Source organism: Primulina huaijiensis, chromosome 1 (genome assembly GCF_012295235.1).
Source record: "Primulina huaijiensis isolate GDHJ02 chromosome 1, ASM1229523v2, whole genome shotgun sequence".
NCBI classification, from domain to species: domain Eukaryota; kingdom Viridiplantae; phylum Streptophyta; class Magnoliopsida; order Lamiales; family Gesneriaceae; genus Primulina; species Primulina huaijiensis.
The window spans coordinates 18,659,781-18,671,404 of record NC_133306.1 but is presented as its reverse complement, the minus strand read 5'-3'; the positions used below and the strand labels follow the sequence as shown (position 1 = coordinate 18,671,404).

Below are 11,624 nucleotides of genomic sequence, written 5' to 3'. Positions count from 1 at the left end.
GGGGCGAAGTTCGGGGCGTGGGAGAGAGCGAGCTTGCTAGGGAGAGAAGCGGAAGAGGAGAGCTAGTGAGTGAAAGGAGAGGAAATATTGTGTGGGGAAGAAGATAATGAAGTGTGGAGAGAACATCTATTTAGAGGGGGCACAAAGAAAATCTGACTGTTCAAAAAAGGAAGGGTGATTGATGGAGGGTGCGTCTAGGGATGTGGGAAGCACAATTAATCGAACTTCGAATCTCCGATTCAGTTCGACTTTGGAGGAAGAGACTAGTGATACCCCATGAATAGGCCTATTAAAATCAGTCTCAAACAAGACTTTGGACCCCCGACCCATTCATAACCAAGATGGGTAGCTCATGATGAATCTCATGTACTCTCCTATAAATATCAGGTTTGAGAGCCTAATTTATTCGTTCATTATATTGATTATCAACAGCATATTTAGCTGTTCTATCATTTTGATTCTCAGTACCTGACTTTAGCGTTGCAAAGGCTACGCTTGGACATCCTTCCTGCCTCCTTCTAACGGTCTCCTTTGTATTTCAGACCCAGAACAAGTTCGAGGTCTGAATTCGGGCTAGTCTCATCTACCATAATAGAACCCTATATATCTAGTGAGTATCAATAGATTAAAAAAATATATGTATATATTATTAGTGACTACAGAAATATAAAATTAGAACTTAAACCATCCAGATTATCTAGTGTTTTATCATATCAAAATTAATATAAAAAGTATCACTAATTTCTTTATAACAATTCCCTTATATCAGAAAGTTTTGATGTAGTTAACCCACTCTTCGTTTTGGGTAGTATTTTACTGGTTATAAATCATGATCAAATGTTTTCCTTCCAAACATACATAAATTTCACGAAAATCAACTTTCATATGGATAGTTTATGTTGGACAAGATTCTTACATGACTTCTTGAAGAACTGAAAAGAAATATATATAGCAATTTTGGAGGGGAAAAAAAAAACAGAATGAGAGTACATATAATACCCATTTGACAATTTCATGAAATTTCGAGTGTTTATAGCAATAAATATGACTTGAAATTTTATTTTATTCTCGCCTTGTGATTTAGTTCGATCCAACATCCGATAATTGATAAAAATAAATTGATTAAATTCTTATTATTCAATAACAAAGATCGACGACTACATATTACCAATACACAAAGATTGTACATCATTTTACGAGAAGTTTTTGAATCTATTTGTTATAAGGATAACAACTGAATTTCTAGATAAGCTTGGATTAATAATTTTGACGGATATGCCCATAACTATTCACATGAATTTCCATGCTAATTTCTCATGTCTCCATCAATCTTCAAGGGTGTATGTTTGAATAAAAGGTTAATTTTACGGGAAATTGGCCTTCAGTCTCCAGTAGTCGTTTTTTTTTTGTGTTCAGTCCCTGGGTACTTTTTTAGTACCACATTTCTACATGAAGTGTACCATATTTTGTATGACATAGTACCACAATTTTGTGGGTAGGGAGTGAACCCAAAGAAATATTTTGATTGAGAATTTTTCACCAACTCCTCCTTAATTTTAATATTATAATTTTAGGATAAAATGGTCATTTGGAGTTGGAGATGGAGCTGGTTTACTATGAAAGAGATGTGTTAGTCGACATTTTTGACCTCTTTGTCTCGTGTTGCCAATGATAGGGTTTCTTTGGTTACAATTTGGACATATTAGTTCTTCATTTTCCCACTTTTGACAACTTGAAAATCGAATTTTTTTTATGTACTATACATAAATATGGATTTTGAAAATTAATACGAAACACATAGGTTGTATGTGTAACATTTGATCTCATAATTAATTCGATCTCACAGTTCTATATTTATGATAAGAGTCAATCCGACCAATACTTACCATGAAAAGTAATACTTTTTGAATAAAAACTATTCTTTTTCATGAATTGGGTTGAGTCGAAGATCCGTTTCACAAACATAAACCATTAGACGATCTCACAATTTTTTTTATGTTTTTTTAAAGGGAGAGGTAAAAAAAAAAAGACTATGTATTACTTTTAACATTTTGTTTGAAACAAATTAATGCAAAAATTAGAAAACAACATAATTATTATTGGCAAAAATTTATGTGAGATGGTCTCACGGGTCGTATTTTGTGAGACATATATTTTATTTGGGTCATACATGAAAAATTATTACTTTTTATGCTAAAAATATAAATTTTTATTGTGAATATCGGTAGGATTGACCCGTCTCACAGATAAAAATTCGTTATACCGTCTCACAATAGACCTCCTCATTATTATTTTGAAAAATTGAGAAGCCAACTTACTTTAAATCTAATATAAATGAGCCTTTGAAAATTTTAAATGATTTCCACAAGTTTTTGCCAAATATTGACACGACAAAGACGATGAAAACGATCAGAAATTTAATTCCATTTTTGTATAAGGTCAAATTACTGAGAACTTCGTACGTGGAAAAGTCTGTCCAAACAGACCCTTACGATACGTTCGTATTATTGGACCTTGCAAATTGTAGGACATGCAAGAACCTGATTCACCCCTCTTCTAGAAATTGATACAAGTTCGTCCTCAAAACCATATTAATTGAACTTTTTCTTGGTGCTGAAATTCAAGTGAGAAGAGATTGAGAGGAAAAATGGAACCTTTGCTTGTTGGGTCTTTCCAGAAAGCCTCATCTCCACTTCCAATCCCATATTTGGCCGAGTTAACTTCACTCCACTGTTGTAAGTGCTCAGATGCTATTCTCCCTGTTTTTGCTAATGCTTTGTTTTGTGGGCGGCTGGTTCAAGTTCGAAGATTCTGCTTTTTTTTTTTTGTCTGTGATTCTTGATTTTGTAATATCTTTGACATTTTTCTCATGATTCGAGTTTGATTTGATGTATTGGGGTGAATAACAGACGTGCGTGGGAATTCACAATTCGCATAATTGCAGATGCGTTATACTTTCTGAGTTTAGTGCAATTTAATGGGTTTTTTTTCTCATGTTACCTACATTCATATATATATGCTTGGTTCGTTGTTTCGTTTTGAAATGTTACTTCAAAATCTTTTCTTTTTAATGTTTGGTATTTGAAATTAATAGCTTCAAATGTTGCGACGCATTCTTTCAAACGCAAAGCTTTCAGAAATGAGGGGAAATCATATACCATGCCCTTGAGATTACAGCTACAAGCTCAAGGGCGGGCTTTGATTGATGAAATATGTTTTGGTGGAAGAATTGTGAAGTTAAACTCGAGCCGGAGTCTGGATTCTAGAGTTAAATCAGCTTCTGAACAGTCTTTTGAGTCCGAACCTTCGAAGAACCCTTGGAATTCACCACAACATGCCTTAGATGCTTTCTACAGATTTTCTCGGCCTCACACAGTCATAGGAACAGTTCGGTTCAATCCTCTTATTTTTATGAGATGAGTCCGTGATATATACCTGTGTGGTTTGTTAAATACGAGGAAAACTTACAGTGCGTTTTGATGTGCAGGCATTGAGCATAATCTCAGTTTCTCTCCTTGCAGTTGAAAAGCTTTCAGATTTTTCTCCGCTATTTTTTAGTGGGGTGCTTGAGGTGTGCCCAGTTTTCATCAGCTATGATTATGATCTTTCGAATCTGATTGATGCTGCATACACTGATGCATTTCCTGTATCGTTCCAGGCCATTGTTGCTGCGCTGTTAATGAATATATATATTGTTGGCTTAAACCAAATATCAGACATAGACATAGACAAGGTTAGTTTCAAAAAGAAATACCTATTCATCCATATGCAATCATTTAGAAGTTAAGACAAGAAAACTTTTTTTTTTCTCAAGGGCTAATCCAGTTTTTCTCAAGGGCTAATCAAGGATTCTTGGGTATCGTAAATTGAATGAAAAACTGAGATTATATGAAGGACCAAAAAATTTCACAAATTTATTTCTGTATTCATGCAAGTCATTAAAATTACTTCAGATCTTCAGAATGTGTAAACTTGAATTACTTGAGTTAGAAGCATCAAATGTATGCATGACTTCGATTTTGAGGATAAAATGACAGGCTTCTAATTGTTATTTCTGTTTATGTTCTTTGTTGCCAATGGTGTGCTAGGCTAATTAGTACCAGAAGAGAGAGATGGGGTGATAATAGCTGTCCATTCCTTGATAAGTCTATGCTCACAATGGCACCTATCAGTATTGGCATATGCATCTTAGTCTAGCTTATAATGTGAATGTGGGCCACATTATTCACATGGACCATATCATAGCCTTTCCCAAGGAGTTCTTTTTTTTTTTCCCCATGAGAATGCAATGTTAAGCTATATACCCAAAAGGATAGTCCAAACCTGAAATACCAGTTCTGAGGCAGAAAAGCCTCCTAAACATATTGATCACTTCATAATATCTCATGGAACCGAGGTGGATTATAACATGTTGAGTATAAGTATAATGGTTGTTATCTGGTCAGATAACCAACTTTCAAACACTTAGGAGGAGCATTATCTCTTTGAAGAAGATTGGAGAGACAGCTACTTGCATGTTCAATGCTCAAGTTTTGAGAATATTTGCATATTTTTTTCTTAAATAATAAATATACAAAGTATGGATAGCATTAGAATTCCAGATGGTCATCAGTTTCAAGCTGAATCTGTTTCTATCAGCAGGGAGATATCTTTTTGTTTTACTATCAAGAGTATCTATTTTGATTTCTGTAATTGTAAAGTTAAATACTCGATTTTTTATGTCGTGGTTCTTTACTCTCTTCTATCTGCTCAAAACATTATTGCAACCTGGATGCAACTCTGACAAATTGTCATTATTATTATTATCAGGTAAATAAACCTTATCTTCCATTGGCGTCTGGGGAGTATTCAGTGATAACTGGTGTGATGATTGTATCATCTTTTGCCATCTTGGTGGGTAAAAAGATATTTCAGACTTCAATTGCTTAATAATAGTTTTGAATATCCATGTCTTGTCAGATAATGAAGAACAATTAAGTGTACCACCTTTATAATCCTTTTTATGTTATTACATAGATATCTGAAATTCATAAGTCATCCTTTATAAATTTATTCTGCAGTAAGCTATTGTTTTACCATGTGCAGAGTTTTTGGCTTGGGTGGATGATCCGTTCATATCCACTACTATGGGCACTTTCTGTCAGCTTTGTACTGGGAACTGCATATTCCATAAACGTGAGCTGATTCTTTGATGCACTTTTGTTTGTGAATAATTGTCTCAAATATGAGCTTGAAAACAACACTTAATCATCGGGCTGCCTTTAAAAATTCAAAGATCTGCTTTGTGTAAGGAGCTTTTATTGTCTTGAATTCTCATTATGTTGGATTATTCACTGATTTTGTGAGCCTCCAACTTCTCAGTGATTTGAAAATTTCTACATGCCTTACTTAGTAATTAATATATGGCTGCTCAGTATGGACCAGAGTTGGGTTTTTCTGGACCCAGTATCACAAAATTTCGGGTCCTTATAAAGATGGACTGTAAATTGGACCATGGCACCGTGGGTCCAACTCTGTGTTGCGGTGGCATGCCTGAGGCTAATTTTTTTATATTTATCTAAGTATATTTAGATGTATATCTATCAAATTGTGGCTTCATGTACCATACATTTCTATATCACCGCATCCGAGATCTTTGTTACGGCAGTGTAAGGGGGAATGGATGCGATGGAGATTGTTATAGTGATTTCAGTGCAACGGGGTGTAGTCTTAGAATACGTTATAAATATCGATTTCTGTAATTATACGGAACTTTTAAGAACTACAATGGTTTTCTCTTTGAGGCATTGGTTTTTCCCTTCTTCGATTTTAAAGAGTTTTCCATGTAAAATAGTGTGTTTTTTGTTTATTATTTTACTTTCAATTTTTCCTTTATTGTTCCTAGTCGGATTTTATAATAACTCTGGAAGGAAGAGAACGAGAACTATTGACTGCGTAATCCTCTGGTTAATTGATGTGATGGAATAAATTCATGCTGAATGCTTTATCTTATAAATATAAACTTATTTTTGTTGTGCTACCTTTATGTGATACCATATATGTTTGTGTTGTTTCAGCTACCACTTTTGAGATGGAAGAGATTTGCTGTTGTTGCAGCATTGTGCATCTTGGCTGTGCGTGCAGTCATTGTTCAAATAGCATTTTATTTGCATATCCAGGTGTTTATCACTCTTCTTTTTATTGCGTGATATTTATTGGGAAAACCACAAAAGTAATGGTCCCTTATTTTTCTATTTATATTTGTTGTTGGGATCGGACTAGAGCTTAGATGATGTGAATAAACTCTTTCGAAACGTTTTAAACTTTGGACCGTTCTTAACAATTTTTACACTGTTAAGAAATATTCTTTAACGACTAGACTTGATGGACCACTAAAAATGAGTAAGTGCGGAACGGTCCAACTAGACTAGTGATGATTTATATCTAACCGTTTAACAAGAAACAGCTTGAAATAAGATTTGAGAGAATGTAAGGTGCGTAATAAAATAACACAAATATTTTATTAGTGCTCACCTTACCACTATGGATATTTAATAACCTTCGGTTCCTCAGACAACAAATATAAAATTTCAACAGTCGGACTTGTCGGACTTGACGGTTTGAGTTGGATAGAGCAACACAAAATGATCTTTGGATGATATGATGTATTCTAATAAGCGAGTGATCGAGTGAGCAGATTATGATCGAAAGATTAGGTGTGCTCGAAGATCTTGAAATATGCAGGCTTGAGATAAATTTGTTGATAAATTCTGTTATATTCTTCTCTTCAAAGTTCTACATATTTATAGTTGAAAAGCTCCAACTGTCGGATTTGCTTTTCAACGATCATCAGTACTATCATTCGACATAATGGACATGTCGCTTTTATTTGCCGTACGCAACATTAAATGCTCATTTAATGTTGCTTGTGCTTTTGCGACTTTGAGTTCTTGCTTTTCATAAAGCTGCCACAACATGTCCGAAATAAGTAACTTTTTTTCGTTCGGGAGTTGGTAGGATACATGAAATCATTCTCTATGGGGTGGACGTTTGAACGGCTTGACTTTAATGTCCTATAAGAAATAACACTTTTCTGACTAGTGGCAGCACGGTTGGATCTTCAACAGTTTGAGCACGTGTATTACCGGTCAGTTTGACAGATGATATCTTCCAGTTGAAGTTCAGACAATCTTGCCAAAACATCTTGATCTTCTAATACTCTTGTCTAAACGACTTGAATTTGATCCAGCTGTCTGAAAACCTGAAGATAGAGCGGCTGGACCTAAAACAACTCGATTATGCTATTTTGTCAATCATCAAAACTTAGGGTAATAGAAATATTCTAACATTTATGCTTACTTGTGTAGTGGAATCAAATATAAAGTTTTTCATAATACTGCAGCAAGTCTTAAATATTTGCTATCTCATTGCTACTGATTGATATTGCTGCCCATTTATACAAATTAGTTGATCCTTTTATGACATAAACTATGTCCTTAGATGAAGTTATGATCTGCCTAGTGTTGATGTCCAATACCTTTTCCATACGAGGTAAATCTAGAATTAAAATTGAGTTGATTGCTGTAAAATTTAGATCTGAACAGGAGAGGAAATATGATGTGACTTTCTGGTTTCTCTTAGTGCAGTTCTTATGCATTTTTCTAGTGTTGCTCTATGTTGCAAGTTTATAAACTTTATGTTTACGTTATTTGCCGTTTTCAGATGTTTGTTTTTGGTAGACCAGCTGTCTTTGCAAAGCCTGTAATATTTGCAACTGCTTTCATGAGCTTCTTCTCAGTGGTCATAGCATTATTCAAGGTAAGTGATCTTTATTATGTGTACGCTCCGAAAACTGTTGGGAGACCAGTATTTTTTACTCTGGAACTTGATATTTATAGGACATACCTGATATTGTGGGGGACAAGAAATATGGAATCCAGTCTTTTACTGTTCGATTGGGCCAAGAAAAGGTTACGATCAACTAATATGCCATTCCATTCTGAAATGACATTCTCAATGTCGTTTCTTATTGGTATATGGTAATGTTTGATTTTCTAATGCAATTATAACAGGTTTTTTGGGTTTGTATATTTCTTCTTGAAATCGCATATGCTGTTGCTTTGTTGGTGGGAGCAACATCCTCTTGCACTTGGAGCAAGTGGACAACGGTAATCTTATCTTTCACATCTACTTTCTTGCTTCTTAATCTGACACGTAGGATGGGCCGATAGCGCAAATTGTGATTATATGTCACAAGCACCATCAACCTGTGTTAGAGGTAGACGAAATATCAGAAGCTCGAAATAATCTTAAGAAGACCGTTCTAAGTCTAAAACCCTTCTCAAATAGAAAAAGGGAAAAACTATTGCCACATAGAAATTGCCTTGATTAAGTATAAAAATTTATGTTACGAGATTCAATGTTTTGTCAGCAAGAAACTTTAATGTCCCAACTTTTACATTGAGGAGATTGTGATATTGCCGATCATGAAGATTGATAACCAGGGTATCTTAAATTTATCTTGGTCAAGTATAATCCGTTCGATGGTCACCAATTCGTTCAACCTCTTTCTTCTCTTTGCACTTGTATTTTAGGTAATTGGTCATACCATATTGGGTTTGTTGCTATGGAACCGTGCAAAATCAACCGATTTGAAGAACAAGGTTGCGATCACATCTTTTTACATGTTCATATGGAAGGTAATCAATCAATCCACTTCGTCAAGAAAGCGTGATGAACTATGGTTCCCTCGGTTAACTGCGGAGCCGTGTGAAGGCTCAATGAAAAAAAATCTCTAATGTCTCCCATTAATTTATGCAGCTCTTCTATGCTGAGTACCTGCTCATTCCTCTTGTGAGGTAAACTATAAAGAGCTCATGGAACGTCCCCTCGTCTGTATTGTTGGGTTATTTAATTTCATGCTTCATTCAGTGGCTTCTGGATCTGTTTTCTTTGCCTATATCTCTCCTAGAGTGTGAGTTTTGGTTCTTGATATTTCAATTATCAATGCATGTCTAGATTCTTTTTCATGGGCCAATCTCTAATCTTAATTTCAATTGCCTTCATATCACCTTTTCTACGCTCGTTTCTGGATTGATTAGTTCTCGTAACTGTCGTAGGGGCTAGGGGTATTAGGTTGAAGGCCGGTAACTTGTTCGGTTCTGGTGATAGTTGAAGCTTGGTAGTTAACAGGCAAAGAACATTAGCCTGAAAATATAAAACTCCGGCGACCGAATATATCCACAGTATGATTTGTCTGACTATTGAAAAATATAACATCCATTTCGAAATAGCATTATTTGATTAATGAAAGAGTAAAATCTGTTATGGTACACGAATTATTGATAAATTAGTATAATTAATTATTGTAAATGATTTAATTAGTACATAAATTATTTATGAATTGGTAAATTTGAATTTAACGTAAATTGGTTTTAATTCTAATTATCATTAATAAATTCAAGTAGGAATATATTTTTATTTTTAAGTCTATTTAATTTATTTTTAAAAAAAATATATTTATTTAGAAATTGTATTTTGATAAATAATTATCAACTCAAATATATAATTAATTTATTTAATAAAAATATAATTAATAAATATCTTTTATCAAAGCTCGGAGAATTTGTTCAAAGATGGCACAAAAAAATCACTATTACAGTTTTTCAAAATTTAGTATTGATTCGTCTGAATTCGAGAAAGTTTCTAACATGAAGTTACATATACTAAAAAGACGAATATTTTGGAAAAATCCGATGGTGTATGACTGTCGAAGCATCGATACGACAACGCACTAATTTTTTTAATCATTCTTGATTTATGTAGCTCTAATGGTCGAAAGTTTTCGCATTTGATTTATACATTTTTGGCAAATTTAATGACTTTTTAACTGAGAAATTATATACTCAAATATAATATATTTTTCAAATATTTATAATATATAATAAGTTATTTTAATTTCTGTTTATATTATAATATTATAATTATATATTACTAAAAATATAATTCACCAAACAAATTATGTAGACATTTAAATATATTTTAATATATTCATTGGGTTAAACATGTATGATTGAGAATAATAATGAGATGAGTGACCTAAGAAATTCTCGTGTCAAACTGCTGATGTTAAGGCGCTTGATCTAGTTAGCTAGGTGAACCGTAAAAGATTGATACTGTCTTTGTTTAGAACAAGACCAACGGTAAGGAAAAGATAAAACCGATCTCTAATAGATATGAGACACCATTAGCAGACAGACACTCACCTTTCTATATTCATTGGCCTAACAATCCGTCTCATTAGTACCCAAGTAGGTGCACTTTGCGGTGTCACGAGTATAAAAAAATAAAGTTGTGCATTGGCTAACAACTATAGCTTTTGGCCTAGTGGTAAGCACGTTGTCCTAAAAATTGGTATCAGAGCGAGATAATGAGTTCAAGTCTCTTGAGACGCATATTTCTATACTTCTTGGAGGGGAATGTTTGGTTAAACGTGGATAAGTGAGACTAGTACTAGGATATGTGATCTTCTGGGAAGTTATCGTGCGTCAACTGCTGGCATTCCACCATTTGATCAGGTTGGCTAGGTGGGTCTTAAAAGAGTGACACCAGATCTTAACGAGTAATACTGTCTGTGCTGGGGACATGGTAAACGGTTGGGAAAGGGTAAGATCAGCCTAAGGAATATGAGGTAACACCAGCAGATAGACATGCACTTCTTCGGACTCATGGACCTAACTGTCTGTCGCATTAGAACTCAAATAAGTGCATATGCGTTGCAAAAAATATGAGGAAATAAAGTTACACCTTAGCTAACAACTATAACTTTTGGCCTTGTGGTAAGTGCTTGATCCTAACAATGTTGATAAAATAAAATAAATTTTAATTTAAATTTAATTTAAAGTACAAGTTGAAAAGTCACAAAATTACCATAAATGTCTAAATCAAGTGCGAAAATTTTTAGCCATTAGAGTTACGTAAATCGAGAATGAGGGAGTTTTCCATACATTGTCGTATCGATGCTTTGGTCGTCAAGCACCATCAGTTTTTTTTTATCAGAAGATTTGTCTTTTCATGATCTATAACTTTCTGATATGTGTCGTTTTTACGTGTTTGATTGCATTAGTTTTGTATGTGTTTGTATTGTGTGTGCATTTCATTTACATTTTGCTCATTTTAGCAATAACATGTGCATATGATCGTGGCTCACTCGTATTTGATGAATTTGCAGGCGAAATGGCCCGAAAATTGAATTAAGGTGAAAAGTATCAAAGAACGAAGAAAAAAAGGAGAACTTGAGGCAGACTAGTTGGCACTCGAGTGGTAGAATCCTACCGTTCTGGCGGGAAGGGTGATTTCTCCAAAGTGGGGACAAAATAGTGGGCGGGCGATATAATTCTACTGTTTGAGCGGGGATTATGATCTTTGAAGGAAGCGAGACAGAGTGGTCGGCGCTTAGGAGGTAGAATCTACCGCTCGAGCGGGATTCATATTTGGAAAATTTTATGCGAGTGATTTCTTTTCATCCGGGCGAGGTTTACCAATTTTGGCGGAGGAAAGAAGAATATGAGCGTGATTAGGGTAAAGAAAAGAGGACTTTTCAACAGCCATTGAAGCTTGGAGGGGAGGATTTGCTTGGAGTTGAA

The 11,624-nt window shown here is 34.5% G+C and overlaps 1 protein-coding gene across 2 annotated transcripts; it reads left to right on the top strand.

The window, feature by feature from the left end:
- The first annotated feature begins 2,453 nt into the window (after nucleotides 1-2,453).
- On the top strand, nucleotides 2,454-9,008 carry LOC140982438 (homogentisate phytyltransferase 1, chloroplastic). Of its 2 annotated transcripts, XM_073448943.1 has the most exons (12): nucleotides 2,456-2,735; nucleotides 3,095-3,387; nucleotides 3,488-3,571; nucleotides 3,659-3,733; nucleotides 4,810-4,893; nucleotides 5,086-5,175; nucleotides 6,057-6,158; nucleotides 7,702-7,797; nucleotides 7,878-7,949; nucleotides 8,052-8,147; nucleotides 8,574-8,678; nucleotides 8,800-9,008. In XM_073448943.1, the coding sequence occupies exons 1-12, from the start codon at nucleotides 2,648-2,650 to the stop codon at nucleotides 8,839-8,841; spliced, it is 1,227 nt and encodes a 408-aa protein (XP_073305044.1). In that variant the 5' UTR covers nucleotides 2,456-2,647; the 3' UTR covers nucleotides 8,842-9,008. The 2 variants fall into 2 exon arrangements, with proteins under 2 accessions (XP_073305052.1, XP_073305044.1); XM_073448951.1 differs by lacking the exon at nucleotides 6,057-6,158 and having other exon boundaries at nucleotides 2,454-2,735.
- Nucleotides 9,009-11,624: the final 2,616 nt, after the last annotated feature.

Excerpts from the sequence above, each read along its gene's own strand:
- LOC140982438 (XM_073448943.1), top strand. The coding sequence starts at position 2,648 with ATGGAACCTTTGCTTGTTGGGTCTTTCCAGAAAGCCTCATCTCCACTT. Across the intron at positions 2,736-3,094 it reads GTTAACTTCACTCCACTGTT|CTTCAAATGTTGCGACGCAT; the intron begins GTAAGTGCTCAG and ends TGAAATTAATAG. Across the intron at positions 3,572-3,658 it reads TTTTTAGTGGGGTGCTTGAG|GCCATTGTTGCTGCGCTGTT; the intron begins GTGTGCCCAGTT and ends GTATCGTTCCAG.